The 16,507-nt window shown below is 49.5% G+C and overlaps 1 protein-coding gene across 3 annotated transcripts in view; it reads right to left on the reverse strand.

Moving 5' to 3' along the window:
* The window catches only part of PTPRG (protein tyrosine phosphatase receptor type G), a 709,729-nt gene that overhangs the window by 70,610 nt on the left and 622,612 nt on the right, over positions 1-16,507 (reverse strand). For 2 of the 3 annotated variants that reach the window (XM_044253276.1, XM_044253274.1), the window contains exon 13: positions 10,701-10,833. In XM_044253276.1, coding sequence (XP_044109211.1) covers positions 10,701-10,833 — 133 coding nt within the window. The remainder of the gene's footprint in view (positions 1-10,700; positions 10,834-16,507) is intronic. The other variant, XM_044253275.1, reaches the window with a different exon arrangement.

The raw sequence follows: 16,507 nt of genomic DNA on the forward strand, positions 1-16,507 counted from the left end.
GTCATCGAGTTACATCTATGTACCTGGTCTGACGTTCTGTTTCCCTGTAAAACTTAATAACGGCAGCATCTGAGTCTTGGTTTTAGCTCTTGCAAGATAAATTTTTTATTCCATAGTAACACTGGAAGGTGTTTGCTCAATTACATTTATTTCCCTAATAACCTAGACTATAGGGTTTCACACTGGAATGAGTCCTATTCTTTCCAAACTCTGTTGACAGAACAGCAAAGGCAGACTTGCTACAAAGTTCTCTTTCATTGGAAGTTCTGTTGAGCCCGACTCACAACTCTGAATTCAGGTGTGATTCCCAAGAACACTGGAGAGATTTTGATTCACCTGGTACTTTTTACTCTGGGATGAACATCCTTGAATTCTCACGGTTAGATTTCTCTTATCTTTTAATACTACCTTTCATTTATTTTGATAATCATTAGCCTCTATATTGGGTAAAAGTGCTTGGCACAGGAACCAAAATTTGGAGAAGCTGAAAGCTGGGGATAGGATGTAAAAAGCCTGTGTGGGTCAGGGTGGGGGGCAGGGAGCCCGCAGTAATTCAGAACTCCCTGTCTCCCTCTGTTGAGAACATTCCAGAACTACAACTGTCCTCCAAACATCACGAATGTACTTGGTGCAGCGATGAACATTAATCTGAAGAAATCACGAGCGTGTTGGAGTGTTTTTGCAAATCTTCATAGAAACTTGAAATTTGCAGCTTCCTAAAATATTTAGACTTCTTCTCAACCCTTAGCCTTACTCTGAATTCTGCCAGATTCACTCTTTCGGGAATTTTGGAGCTGAGCCGGCTATCTCCGCAGCTTTTCCTCACACACAATCACAGGCGCTTAAAACTACCACCCGTAAACTGACAACACGTCGCTGAGAAGCAAATGCCACAAAACCAATAACTAATATCTGGAATAATTGCGGGGGCCACCCAAGCAAGGCCACAGGCAGACACAAACGGTCCTTCGAGAGAGGACACTTCGTTGTGAGAAACCCGAAGACAGGTGTTGGTTATGTAGCAAGAGACTCAACACAGGAGCTTCCCTTTCCTGAAAAGTCAGTTTGCTTTTAAAAAACGTATCCATCCATTTCCTCCTTAACAGAACCAATCCCTTCTTTTCAGTGTCATGGAATATGTTTAAATGGCAACCTTCAGCAGTGAATCTCTCCCTGCTTTTGTCTAATGACTATGTGTTAGCCTGTTCCAAGAGCTTCGACTGGCATCTCAGGGCCAACTCGACAGCAGGGGGCCGGTTACTATAACAACTGACAGTTCTTGTGAATTCTGAAAGGCCCCCGAGTAGCCATTTGGGAAACGGTTATCGAGCAGAAAGTTGCCTGGGATCGGCAGCATTAGCTGACACGTGACCCAGATCCCCGGCATGCAGCTGCAGGGGCAAAGGAAAAGCAGTGCCCACCTCAAGGAACAGCTGGGGACCTCAGACGGCTCCCCACCCCCATGCCTTTTAGCGTCTCAGAGCAAAGACAGCTTAGCATCGCCATGTCATCAACCCAAGCCCTCCAAGGCAAGCCATGCTTTGCGATCATGCAAAGCACTTTAGCTCTCCCCACTGGCTTGACACATTGTCAGGATTTGATGGGTTGAATCATAAAAAATTATTCCTGATTAAAAAAAAATTCCTGAACTCTGGCCACAGATACAGGTTCCAGAAGGGGGTGAGGGACATGGGCAGTCACCAGTTTTAAAAGAAAAAGTGATGCCTGGAATACCAGGGGTACCTTGAGCAGTCTGTTTGCAGAAGAGATAAAGGTGATTGCACAAAGCCGCCACAAAGTGTGAGCTGGAAACCTGGATTTTTCTAGACCTGGTTAAAACATATAAACCTACTCTTTGTTCCCGTTCCCTTCCACACACAAGCCACCTAAGAGCACAATGGACTAACCCAGTGCCTTTGCACAGGCTGAATCCCCTAGCAAAGCATCTGATTCTACGCACAAAAGGAGAATTTATGGGGCGCCTGGGTGGCTCAATGGGTTAAAGCCTCTGCCTTCAGCTCAGGTCATGATCTCAGGGTCCTGGGATCGAGCCCCACATTGGGCTCTCCGCTCGGCAGGGAGCCTGCTTCCCTCTCTCCCTACTTGTGATCTCTCTGTCAAATAAATAAATAAAATCTTTAAAAAAAAAAAAAAAGCAGACTTTATTTTGCATGGACAAGGGGCCGTGTGACCACATCTCCCCTCTGGCAATACGGATCTTGCAAGGACCAAGTGCCTCGCTGTCAGCTCTGACACAGAGCTCTGCCAGAGCACTAGTGGCTGCTCTCTGTTCTGTGAAAATCACAGCTCAACATCCTCTCCTCCAAGGAGCCTTCCCTGGCTCGGTCTCATTCCCAACCTGCCCTTGCAGTGGTCAGAGCCCATCCCATTCTCCCTAAGTCACAACTGCAACTCAGGGGAACCCAAACGCAGGGGACAGCCAGGGGAGGGTAGAGACTGACAGGCTGGCCAGCGGGTGCCCCTCTCCCCCAAAGGGGATCCCCATGGTTAGCTCTATCCAGCCCACTAATGCCACAGGAGAAGGTGACAACATTGCCACCTCACCCAATTTATCAGGAGAACCCAGACACCTGGAGTTTTAAGTAACATTGTCCAATTTTCTAAACAATTCAGATTTTTGAAAACCATGGATCAGCTAAATAAAACAGGCCTAGGACCTGCATTTCAGATTACCTTCCTTTACCTGCTCATCGCCCCCATTAGCCTACAAGCTGCCTGAAGACAGGAACTTGGTCTTCTTGCTGAATCGCCTGTGCCTGGCACAAACCACATGCTTTAAAAACATCTCTGAATGAACAAGCAACTAAGGAAGGAATAAGCGGGCCAGCCATAAAGGGTCTCACGTCAACAAAACAAAACCCTAGATTTAAATACTTCTAAAACACGGGGCGCCTGGGTGGCTCAGTGGGTTAAGCCGCTGCCTTCGGCTCAGGTCATGATCCCAGGGTCCTGGGATGGAGCCCTGCATCGGGCTCTCTGCTCGGCAGGGAGCCTGCTTCCTCCTCTCTCTCTCTTCCTGCCTCTCTGCCTGCTTGTGATCTCTCTCTGTCAAATAAAAAATAAAATCTTAAAAATAAATAAATAAATAAATAAATACTTCTAAAACACACCAGCTCTGTGATCCTGGGCAAGTCATTCCCCTTCTGGACCCAGTTTCCTCCTTTGGGAAGAAGATGATGCAGTCCGGACCCCTTAGCTCCCACCCAGGTCTGCTAGGAGGATGAAATAGAACGTTTGCTTTGTACCGATTCCACAATTACTGGTTACCGTGATAGGTATTTACGGTCACGGTCACATGCATGGGAGACAGCACTCTTAATGGCATCTGTCTCCTTTGTGACTTCCCTGGGTTGGAGGGGGGCAAATGCGTAGACCGAGTGCAGTCATTGGGGTAAAGCTGGAAGCGCTGGCTGCTACAGCAGATGTGTGGAGAGCCTGGACTTGGGCTCAAGGCCGCTCTGTGGGAATCCAGGAGGGATCCCTGCTTCACAGGGGCACGTGTGCTGTCTCTCCGTGATCAGGAGAGGGGTATCACCACCTGCCTCCACTCAACATTCACATGCATCTGTTTTCTGGAGCCTCCATTATACCAGCATGACACCCCTCCCCCCGCCACAATTTGGGGGTCTGCATCCCCTCTGATTTATTATGCTGACTCCCACTGAACATCCAGGGAAGCAAAAAAAAAAAAATTTCAACATAAACAAAACTCACTTGCTTTCGTGAATGGCATTCTTAATGAGGAGGCATCAGCACATGGCAAAATTTCTCCCAGTGTAAAGGTGGGAGTAAAAGAGACCTTTTCCCCTCTGCCTGTGAGGCGAAACTGGTGTTGACTGATCTGCCACAGAATTTACAGATGGCTCAGTCATGTGCTGAAGGGGGACAAACATTTCTCAGATCAGATCATGAAACCTTCCTAATACCCACTAACAAACCTGGGTTGGAGGCTACAATAACGACTTAAGAGTTTCCAGTTTTCGGCTCCAGAGTCCATATGGTTAACTAAGTCCTATTTCAATCAGAGAATTAAAGCTACCCTATGGGGATGTTTGGGTGGCTCAGTTGGTTAAGCGTCTGCTTTCGGTTCTGGTCACAAACCCAGGGTCCTGGGGTTGAGTCCTGCATTGGGCTTCCTGCTCAGCGGGGAGTCTGCTTCTCCCTCTCCCTCTGCTGCTCCCCTGCTTATTGCTCTCTGTCAGATAAATAAAAATCTTTAAAAAAAAATAAAGCTGCTCTACATTTCTGGAAAGTTTTTCAAGCTAGAATTATGGTCAATGAGATGCCCAAACTTGACATCAAAGTAATATAGCACTGATCAGCTGGTATAAGAAAAAACACAATATCCCAACTTACCCCGCTTCTCAAACCCTTGAAATTATAGTTGGTCCTGTAAAGTTTTCTTCCACATGACTTGGCAAATGCAAACCACAGATTTTTTTTTTTTTTTTTAAACAAACGTTCTATCAAAACAGGCTGTGGAAAGAAGTAAATGCCTTTGGACATGCTACTCCTCATTTAGGCAAAATAAGCTCATGATTAAGAAAGTGGCTGGGCTGAAATCCAGGATCCACCAAAAATTAACACTGACTTGGGCATGTCACCTGATTTCACCAGTTCTTGGTTTTCTGAGCTGCAAAATGCAGGAATTCCTAGGATTTGAATGCTGATCAGGTGGCAACGTCATCCGCTAAGCACACACACAATATGGTGAAGATTCGAGAAAAGATTCTTGGCTATAAGGCCTTAAGAGATATGAACTCATTTTAGGTGTGCAATTCTGCTTAAAGAGAAAAAAGCTACCTTCAGAGCAATTTTCCTCAAGGTCACAGGAAAAACAAAATTCTAAATGACTTGTCCATACTCCCAGTTCTCCGTGGACACGAAGGGCTAAGCGATGCTACAAAGCAGGGTAATGAACAAGCTGTACCCCAAGCACAGTGTCTGGGCCGTCTGCACAGAGCTCTTCGCCCAGCCTCTACCTCAAGTTATGCAAATCAGAAAGAAACCTTCCAAAAACGTTCCTCTCCTTCCTGAGTGGCAGCAGCTGTGCATCTCCCTGTCTTTTCAGGAATGTCAGCACACTGGTGCCATGTAAACAGCTTGTCTTGCTAAGACAGGGGATCTGGAGCTCTTGGAATGAGTTTCTGACTGTAAGAAACTCAAAAGGTGCCTTTTGTTTTCATCCTGAGTAGTAAGGCCGAGATGGCAGACTTCAAAAACTACTCGATTTAGGGCTTCTTCCTCATTCCTATAGACTCTTACAGCTCTGAACCATTGCACGGTTACGGATTACAATATTTAAAAGGCACACTCCCGGCATCATTTGCAAAAGGACACAAACCGTGACTATTGATTTTATCTTTATCAGCTGCCCTACAACCCCAGCCTTTGCTCCAAAACATTTTGCATGCATTTCTTGCTAGCCTCACAGCGACTTCTGCATGGTTAGGGATTTTGGTCCCTACTGAAATTCAATGCAGATCCTCGGAAGGAGCACTTAAGAACTGTGACACACTACCTGTGACATCTGAGCTAACCAATGCTCAGAAATTAGGTTCTTCCCCAGACCCATGTTGCTACCTGTAAAGACACTGCTCAAATAGTCCCCAGGGGGCCTCTATGAATCTTCTAGTTGGGGAGGCGGTAAAGGAAACAGGTCCCTACCATATTTTCTAGTTTGGGCCAAAGGTGGAGTAATGAGACTCACCTAATGATTGACCTCCAAAGTTGTTCCTTCAAGGAAACTTACTCTTTGCTAAATGATGCTAGTGGGTCTGAATTATGAAGGATACTTCCGGCCACTCAAGCAACATCCATGTGCTCTCCACCTTAGCCTGTGTCCTTGGGGCTGGGTGACCCTCTCTGGCCCATGGTGAGCAAATGGAACTGTGGGATTCCAGTTCTGGGTCATGCGGTTGAAAACAAGGTGCCTCCTTGATTTTTCTACCCTGTGGCAGCCATTTGGGAAACCCATGTCCCAGGAAGAGAGGCTTCAGGTGGAAGAGGGCTGCGCAGCTCCATGAGACTACACACAGGTGACAAGGAAACTTTGAGTGGTGAGACCACGAGGGTGTTAGGTTACTTCTACGGAGGCTCATGCAGCCAATCCCGAGTGAAGTAGGCTGAGCATGGGGCTTCAAAGAGGGCGGGTGGTGGGTCAGTCATGCCTCTAACCTAGTCAATTAGGGATGGGCTCCTCCAGAATGGCCTCTAGGCCCATTGGGAGTGTCAAAGGAACCTGTTTCATTAAGCTTTCCTTTTTTGGTCCATAGTGGTTCTCCTCAGTTGGTTCACCTACATTTATACTATATTTAGCTCCAGACACGTGACTTTTAGCTATTTTTAGGATAAATACTTGGCACTACTGGTATTCAAAAGAATGAACTCTAGAAGGAACTTCCAAAAGCTATTTTCAAGCAATGCTTTGAGCAAGGACCCACTATCAGAAAGTGGACAACTACACACGGGTTATACTTAGGGGACAGCATTTGTTGAGGTCTGTCAATCTGAGGCTGTCAGAGAACAACTTTTTAGGCACACCAGGACCCAGAATTACGATCTAATTTCTCCCCGAAAGTCGGGGGAAACACAGCCACTGTGGCTTACTTGCCACCTGCCAGGTGCTGGGGTTACCCTCTCCCACAGTGAGCCCAAAGGGACACATTTCTTAATTGTTTTGCAGATGGAGAAGCTGAAGGTGGTAGAATCGTTTTGTCAAAAGACCCAGCTCCTCTGTCCTCTGTCCCCCCTTGGCCCCTCTCCTAGGGGGCCCTTTTCAAAGCTCTTATTTTAATTCCAGTGAATTAGCAGAATAGTATTCTATCCGTTTCAGGTGGACCGTGCGAAGATTCAACACCTCCACACACCAGCCTGTGCTCCTCCCAAGATGGGCACATCCTGAAGCAGACTGCTTCCTCATCACTGCCCTCCACTGGAATACACCAGGATATACACCAGGAACCTGCTGTATATCTGGGCACTATATACCTGAGCTCTTTCTCTCTATATATATACCTGAGCGCGCGCGCGCTCTCCCTCTCTCTCTCTCTCTCTCTCTCTCTATATATATATATATATATATAACATTATTTATTTGTTTTGAACCTCCTAAATACCCATTTTCACCCCTTTGGGAATAACTATACTCCTGCTAGTGACACCTACTCGGAGGCCATGGGTAGTGAACGCCGGAGTCGGCTCCAAATCCAGCCTGGGTGCCTCCAGGCCTGTGCTGCCCCCTCAGCCCTACATAGCATGGCTGCTTTCTCCTGTTGCCTTCCTGTCATGTGGTTCCCGCATGCCTTTCCAACCTGCTTCAGATAAGGTATGTATCCCTTCAGGTGGCACCCAGAACCGTCAGGGTAGATAGAATACTCACACTGCTTAGCCCATAGTGGGCCTTCCACAAACCTTAGTTCCTTTACCTTCCCTGGTCAAAGCTGGCAGGAGAGGCTCACAGGAAGGTGGTGGCACAACAGGCCCACTAATCCCACCTCCGGTTGTCTTTGCTGAATGTCGGTCATGCTCAGCTTTCACAGTATTTAGGTTGGAGACCAGCACCCCGATGCTTCAGTAAGGTTATGAATTCTAGAGTGAAGAGGACCTATGGTCAAAACCAGGGTCCACCACTTCCTACAGGGCCTCCAAGAGCTCCCAGCTCCTCATTCTTAAATGGGGATCATAGTAGTCCCTGCCCTAAGGTTTCCTTGAAGAATCACAGGACATGGTACCATCTGAGCACTGGGCATGGTTCCTGGCACATAAAAAGGGACCTGGGAAACATTAGCAAGCATGAACACCATAAGACAAGGGCACACTGGTAGAGAAAAAGAAATCAGAGAGCTCGGGTTTCATTTCTACTGTCTCATGAGCTCATTCGACTGCAGCATCAAGGACTCCAACACACTCAGGAACGTGCATAGTTGCAAAGGGTCAGCCCTTGGTTGTAGAAACGGCCACCACAGCGAGCTGGTTTGAAACCCCAGGTGCACACCTGCCACCAAGGACACAACCCAGAAGGCTTTCATCAGCCTCAATGCCCTACTTAGGTCACCTCTGTCTGGCAATCCTCCACTCTCGCTGTGCTTCAGAAGGCAGGGGAAGGGCACCACGGTCCTAGCTTCACACCTATGTCGCCAAAGGCAAATGCACTTAACCAGTTTTCTGTGTGAGCTCCCCAATGCCTCCTGCTTGCGCATTAATGAGAAACAAAAAAGTCGGACAGAAAAGAGGTCCTTGTCTCCTCTCGGCTGTTCTCGTGCTTGGCCAACTTATCCATCCTACTACTCATTCAATTTCACTTCCAACCATGAGAACATTCTCCTTCATATTCCCTTTTGTGGACTGGCAGGAAGAGTCTATGAACGCTTGTGTGCAGAGTCCACTGATATTGAAACTTCTGGTTACTAAAAATCAAGCTTGGGATATATCCAAACTGGTAAAATGTAGGAAAGAAATCATACATTTTATACAACCAGTATTCTTCAAAATATTTTCTGTTTAAACCGAATTTTTTGAAAAAATAGGCAGTTGTCATTTTCTAATGGGAAAACGCCTCTTGAATGTAAGGGTCTCAAAGTTCTCATTACTGTATCACACAGGCCCCTAATGCAGCTTGTATGGTCAGCGTGCGTGTTTTGGCTGGCCTGGTCTCCATGGATGCTCGGCCACATAGCCGCTGTTCACGGGGATCTGTTCCTGGGTGGGCACAGGACTGAGGTGGGCCTGTCAGAAACAGTCCTGAGGTTTTTGCTACAGCTGCTCAGGGCAGGAACTTGTTCACGTCAGGTCTGCTGAGCGACAGATAGTGCCCAGCCTGGGGGCAGCTGTGCATACGCTCTGCTCTGCTGTGTAGAGGGTCTACGATTAAAACCACATAACGGTACAGAGCAGAGCAAAGAGAGGAGCATGCAGACCTTTTCTCACTTCCATGTGCTCAGTTAAATCTATGTCATGCAGCTTCCCATTTACCAGTGGGCTCCAGACCAATGTCAGTTTGCAAACCACCTTGTTCTAGAGAAGGCACAATAGGGAGAGGAGTCTAGTGTTCCCAGGCTCACCCCCAAACACCAGGAAATTCATGATCTTGCTGGTCTGTTGTATTTATAGCGCTACAGCTGCCATCAGACACCTAGGGAAGCTGGGGATGAACCCTTCCTTATACCTGGTTCTACTGAATGGAGAATGGGCCCAGGGACAGAAGAGTCTGTCAATCCCACCTTCAAAAATGGTCTAAATCCAACGGTTTCCTACCACCTGCACTGCTACCCCCTCATCACCTCCTTCTGGACTTGTTTCCTCTTCCAGCTGGTCGCCCTGCTGCTGCCCCTGATCCTCTTCAGGCTTTTTGCAACACAGCAGCTAGGTCATCCAGAAGTCAGATCACAACACAATTCTATTGCAAACCCTACTTATCTCAGGGTGAAAGGCAGTGTATCACAATGTCCCACAAGGCTGTACATGACATGTCTCCCTTCTACCCAGTGTCTTCCTGACCCTCTCTCCTACCACTCTCCCCCATGCTCACTTGCTCCAGCCACACTGATCTCTCTTTGTTCTTCCTGAAATGCGCCGGGTACACTCCTGCCTCAGGGCCTTTGCACATGCGGTTTCTTTTGCTTGTTACCTGCCTCCAATGGAGCCCATCTGACTCCCTCTCACTTTAGGTCTTTGCTCAAATATCACTTGCCATTTAGGGAAGTGGAATACTCAACCCAACTCCCAGAAGGCCCCTCCCCTTTCCAGATTTAGTTTTCTCCATTACACACTACTATCACTTTAAGTATCACATATCTTATGTACTTTGCTTATTGCCTATCTCCAGTAAGCTCCAGGAGGTAAGTCTGTCTGGCACATAATAGGAGCTCAAAATTAACACAGTGAATGGCAAGAGGGGAAAAAAAGGATGGAAACAGGACACCTGTTTGTTACAGAGGACGCTCGTTCAAGGGCAGAAGTTTCCTACAGCAGTCGGAGAGGTGAGGCCCAACCAAGTGGGCCAGCCTGTCTCACTCAGTTAAGCTGCCTCAGACAATGTAGCTGGAAAACACAGAACTTTTAAAGAGAAGCTGCAAGCAGCCTTCCCAGGGCAACAGTGAGAACCAGTTCAAGGACAATGATAACTCAGGAAGGACTTAAAAATCAGCTGTTTTTATACTGTGGGTAATAAATGCCACATAATGTGCTCAGTGTTTCCCTATCACCTGATTTCCAGCAAATGGCTTTCACAAACATCTTAAAGTCAAGAAGGGTCATTATACAGATACAACAAAGTGAAACATAGCCCTGGAGAACCTGGAAATGCTAGGAAACTTAACTCATTTTCCAGGTTCAGGAACTAAAGCTTAAGGTGGAAATGGGGTTTGAATCCACCAAGTATCAAGGCTAGGGTCTGAATGTGGAGGTCCCTGATTCCCAGGCAAAATCTCCTTTGGCTTGTAGTCATAGCAGCTCTGCCTAAGGGCCTTGATCTCAATCGTGGCTCTAGCCCACCAGCAGCTTCCAGATAAAGCAGACCCCCCAGGTGGTGACCCTAGACACACTCCAGCTGCCTTGCCTTACTGAATGAGAGGCCCTGGGCTTCCCCACCCCATAGCCGACCCCACCCAGGGCAACGTGCTTATAGCAGAACCTAGCCCCCCCACATCCCCTCTGTAGGTACAGCCTGGCTTACTCACCTCCAGTAAACTAGCACAGCGATGAGAAGGATGAGGCACACGAAGGTCAAGGCTGATACCACAATCAGAGGGATGATCCACTCCATCCTCCCTGGAGAAGGACGGCTTATCATTCCAGAGGTGTTCTTTTCTGCTGCAAAGAGAAACCATGGCAGTCAGAGGACAGGAGCGAGGGGGAACGGGGAGCCAGAGTAAGACACAGAGCTCTGTTCCACTTTGGGGTGGCTTCCAGGGGACAGGGCTGCCTGTTTGGGCTGTCCCAGGACAAGAAGGGCAATCTGCAGCAGGCACCGTTTCCTACCAAGTCCCAGACCAAGCCGGGTTTTTTCTCTAATGGCCAGTGGGAAGGACTCGCAGACGGAGGCCAAGATGTACTCGCAGAGAGTTGCACAGGAGAGAGACATCCAGCTCCACTCCAAGAACATTACGACCCAGAGCGGCTTTTGGATACACTGAAGAAATGTGCTCTGTCCTGAACGCAGCATCACACTTCCCTCAGGAAAGGGGCTGGAGTGGTGGTGGGAGGTGGCTCGGAGCCTCTCAGGTTCCCTAGCGCCAAGGCTGGAGGCAGGACGGGTTTTGCTAAGATAACTGGCTTAACCACAATGGTTCTATTCTTTGCCTCCTTTGCACCCCTTGCTCCTTCCTCTAGTACCTGCCCCCGCTTCTGTTTGGGGAAAGCACCTCTCCCTAAAAGATAAAGTTGTAGTGGGCCAATCCTCCAAGCCTGTGGCTCCCAGGCTTCCAGGCAAGGGCAGGGGTGGCGTGCCGGCACGGGTAGGGCTGCCGCTCTCCCCCTGGGGTCCCAGCCAGCCACTTATAGACTCAATTACAGCACAGTCCACAGGGGGCACCAAAGACGCTTTCTGCCCAGCAGTCCCCACCCTCAGACCCCTGGAGAGCCTGGGTCTCCAGCTTTCCCTCCCCTCCCATTACTCCCCACCCCCACGCGTCTTAAAGTTCATAGACAACTGGAGACAGGAAGTCCGCTCTGCTCCGGTCTAGAGGTTCAAAGGCTGAAATGATCTGGGATTCTCTCTTGTCCGCAGATGACTCTTACCCAAGCAGCTCTTCCCTCTGGTTCTCACCGGCCCCGAGGATCTTCCCAAGTCCCCAGGAGCCTCCGGAAGGAACCTACTCTCCTTTATACTGGCGGGAAGCTGCCCGGAAAGCTCCAGGTGGCGCAAATGAGGCTGGGAAGGGCAGGGGGGCTCAAGGCTAATCATGGGAGGCAGGTGATGAGAAAGCAAAGTTCAGTGTGAGCAGGGGGGAGAAGTCCCGGGGAAAAATCTACAGCTGGCTGCAGGCTGACTTGTGCTCAGCCAGGATCCTCCTGCTCTGCAAAAATGAGGCCAGCGTTCAGCCAGCCCAGAGTGTCCCTCTGCAGGGTGGCTGCGGTGCGGGGCTAATCAGTCTGGGTTTCCAAGTCAGAAAAGGTGGGCTGCCCAGGAAAGAAATAATTGGATCTGAAAGCAGATTTATAAACAGGCAAGGCTCCTGAGTAATGAAGAAGCGTGTTACAGAGCTTTTCACTGGCTTCTTCTAGCTTCCTTTGATCACCTCCTTTGTTTCAAGCACAGCCCTGTGCATCACAAGGGGCCAGACGGAGGCCGGTTCACAGGGAAGGAGAGAGAGGCAGGCACGCTCTGATGACACACCGTAACACGGCACTTCACAGTTTATAACTGTGCCAGCCCATCACTCTTGACCCCTTGCTCCATGATTTCTCATTAGGTAGCTATTTGCGGAGTCTCCAGTCTGTACCCAACACGGTGGTGCTAGGGGATGGGGTTTCTGCGGGACATCAGGCAGGAACAACCCTGTGCTGCAGGGTGGGAGTCACCGAAAGGGGGAGAGGCAGAGGCAAGAACAAGGAATTAGGATAAGATGAATGGGACACCAGGGAGAGCCCAAGGGCTATGCACAGTGGGAAGAGCTATCCTAGCCTAAGGGTCCTAAAGATTCTGGAGGGGGCTTGTGACATGGATACCTGGAGGGTGAAGGGGAGTTCGCCAGGCTGAGTGCAGGGGAAGAAGAGTGTTCTGGACAGAGAGAATGAGAATGAAGGGGATCAAGATGGAGCAGTAGAGGCCACATCCGCCAGGGCCCTATAGGCTGAATTCAGGAGATGTTCTAGTTCCATCCAAGAGCACTGGAAGTTACTGCAGGGTTGTAAGCTGAGGCTTGTAAGATCAGGTGTGCAATCTCTCCCTTGGCCTGATGTTTGAATAGCAAAGCTCTGGTGATCGGCCAGAAGAACCAGTTAGGAACGAGAATAATTGTGCTGGGCTCCAGCAGGGGCAGCCCAGCCAGGTAACTATCTGGCTGATGGTCAGAAGCATCTTAAAGACGGGAAGGTCCTGTTAAAGGAAAACTATGGCAGGAGGACTGACATTATAGGTCACGTGTCCAGTGAATTCAGCATCCACCCTGGGAGAACTCCCGATGTCTTTTTTCTCTCCCGGTCCCTTGACAGAAAAGGATTCTTGCCTGGGCTACCAACGCATAGACAGGAAGGGAAGGGAGGCTGCATGCAAACTCCAGGTCTTACTCCCCATCAAGCACTGAAAAGGATCATTGGTTGGAAGAGGCCCTCACACCTATCTCTCTAAACAGTCACTGGAAACACCAGGTCCAGACTCTCTGCCATCCTTAACCCAGTAAACAGTGGCCACTGCAGGATTTCTGGGCCTTATGAGTCATGCTCTAGATGTGAGCGTCAAGGGCATAGTCCACGGTCCCATGTGCCAGCCGTTACGTCTGTCCCCCTCTCGTCCTCCACAAGCGAGGGTGCAGGTTCTCATCAGCTTCTCGGGGGAGCCTTCGGCCTCAGGAAAGACTTGCCAGAGGACAGCATGGTCTGCAGAGCAGGGGGTCCGGAAAGCACAGCTAGCCTCCAGTTGCACGACTGAGTCACTGCTCTAACATTTCACAGAGCTCGTGTGTGAATTTTGTTTTGAAGGAGGTAGAGGAGTGACCCTCAATCAGCAGCACTGGCAGCATGCCAGACCCAAGAAAATTCTGTTCTGCCAGCAGCTCCATGTGCCCAGGGCCTTAATCCTAGAGGCCACGCAAAAACACGAGCACTACTGGATGTCCATGTGGGGCCAAAGTCGATTTCATCGTCATATTCACTGTCCTGCTTTGCCTTCATGGTACCAGGAGCCTGATATTTTCATCACATCTGTACACAACCATGTGAACTCTGCTCCTGTCCCTCTGCTGATGAATTCCTTGCTGCTCTCAGGGACAGCAAGCCCTCCCCCCAATCCCCTACCCCCTGCCCCTCATTATCTCCTGCTGCTCCTTGCCCACCCCCTATTGTGTTCCAAGAACACCCATGCAACCGGTGACCTTGCTGGGCCACAGGGGGGTGGGGGGGGTCCCCCCTCTCTGCCTTCGTCCCTGTCATCCCACTTCTAGGAATGCCTTTTCCACCTTGCCCCCAGAAGGCCCCATCGATCACCCAATCCTGGCTCAGGTGCTACTTCCTCCATGAGGCCTCCCCAAGCCTTCAGGCTGTGTGATCTCTGGAGGGCCGAGTAGAGTTCAGATCACAGGTTCAAATCCAGGCTCTGCCATTCTATGTGACAACTAATAACTTGTATCAGTTTGGGCCTGAAGTTCTCCCTCTGTAAAAAACCCGCTCCACAGGAGGGGTGGCAAAATTCAAGGGGAAGATGTGTCTGGCGTGGAGCAGTGCTATGCACCTCTTCTCATCCTTGTCAACACCCTCACCACATACTTCCCTTACCGTACACGTCATACGCAATTATAACGGCTCTCCTATTCATTACCAGGGTTCCCCCAAGGAAGGGCTGACTCCCAACTGTACATGGAAGAACAGTAGTGAAGCCCTGTCTCCTGTCTCTGCAGCTCTGGGCAAGTTTCTTAACCTCTCTGTGCCTTCATTTCCTCCTCTGTAAATGAAGACGATCGTATTGCCCACCACCCTGTGGGGTGTGCGGCTTCAATGAACAAGTACACAGAAACCACATAGAACACTGCTTAGTAGCCGTTTGGCAGCTGGTTCAAGTTCTCAAACGGGATGATCACCATCACCAGCCCCCACATTCTCCCTCTGCAACACCCCAGCGGCACAAGGCAGATGCTGAGGGCGACTGCCCTGTGGTATCTGAGAGCATTAAGTGGCGATCACACAGAAGCTCCAGTGAGCTGGGCATTAGCATTCCGTAGGTGCAGGCCGAACCTCCCAGTTGGCCCAGAGACCAGCTCGCAACCCCTCGTCTTGCTGTCCTTCAGCAGGAACACCTGTTTCCACTGTGGCCTGGCAGGCCCTCAGAGGAGCAGGTGTAATAAAACGGTGAACCGCCAGAAACTACTAGGCACACGTGACAAGCTGCCTGGGCTGGGTATGTACTCTCCTGCTCCTGGACTTGTCCTCCAACGGTCCTCCCCATGCGAAGGCCCCCAGACACTGGAACAAACTATACACTATTCCGTACAACCAACATCGTGCACTTCAAAGTCAGGCAGACCCGATGACAAATTCTGGCTCAGGACCTTCTAGCTGTGTGACTTTGGGTGAGTGACCGCCCATCTCTGAGCCCCTGGTCCCTTCTCTTTCAAAGGGAGACATGAGGACGCTAACCTCTCAAAGGACTTATAAGAAGTAAACAAGATCATCCAATGTGAAGAAGATTGTGCAAATGATGGCCACGTAATTTACAGAGCCAGGTGAAAAATGATATCAAGGGGCCTGTTTGTAAGTTATTAAAGAGTTTCAAGATGGGACGGCCGAGCATGAGGCCAGCACAGGGCCTTCTGAGCACAGAGCCCATGCTCCTGAAGCTGGCTTGACCAGGCAGGCATGGAGCACAGGGCCTGATACTGAGGAGGCACCCAGAGAGTTCATTCTTCTCTTCTTTCCCATGGAATCAGGCAACAGGGCCACCAATGGGGTAAAATGAGACACTCCCAATTGTTGGGAGCAGCTCACTTTCATTCAGAGCCTCATTTGTAACCCAGCTGCCTCCTGAAAGAACTTGGCTGTCCAGTTCCTGGAGGGTGTGCTCCCCTCCCCAATGCCCAAATCCTGACACCAGGATAAGTGCAGGACCTTTGAGTTAACAGAGCTTTTCCTCCCCTCATCTCCATTTCTGATTTATCCAGATGGTCTGGTTTTCCCAGCAGAAATAGCCTTCGATTCCTGCCTGCTGTGGGTTGTGTGAACTGGCAGCCCACACGTGTGCCTGGCTTAGCACCCCTCCCCCACTAATTATTATTAGATTGAGAGGTAGCTGCCAACATTAACAGGCAACAGAGTTCACATAAACCAACAATGGAATTGCCTACCAGCAGTGTTTGAGGTTGGCAACACGGGCCTGAATTCCATCCGGAATGGCAAACATCAGCTGGAAACTGGCAGCACATTCTCTTTGGACAGGGCATGTCTCCCTAGTTTGCCACAGTCCTCGCTGCTCCCTAATGTCACACACCAGACCTGCATCCTCACCCCTGGCCCTGATGGCAGCTCACTCTAGGCCCTCTAATTCCAGTCTGCTGGGGGCCCTCTGACCCAAGTGATGCTGAAATCACTAACCTGACTCAAGAGAAGGCACTGCTCCTGGACAAGGCACCTTTCCTAATTGAATAACTAACTTCACCAAAGGGATTTTATTTTTCAACCAATTAGAAATTAACCAGGCTCTTGCTCCAACCATACCATGGGGGCTATTCCCCTCAATGAACTTGGTGGGACCTTTCTCATACTCTTTCCAGAGCTGCACCTTGCTGGTCTGCATGCACCAGGATGAAATGGAATGGGGGTAACAACCTCCACTCAC

The sequence above is a fragment of the Neovison vison genome, chromosome 6, assembly GCF_020171115.1.
Source record: "Neovison vison isolate M4711 chromosome 6, ASM_NN_V1, whole genome shotgun sequence".
NCBI classification, from domain to species: Eukaryota; Metazoa; Chordata; class Mammalia; order Carnivora; family Mustelidae; genus Neogale; species Neogale vison.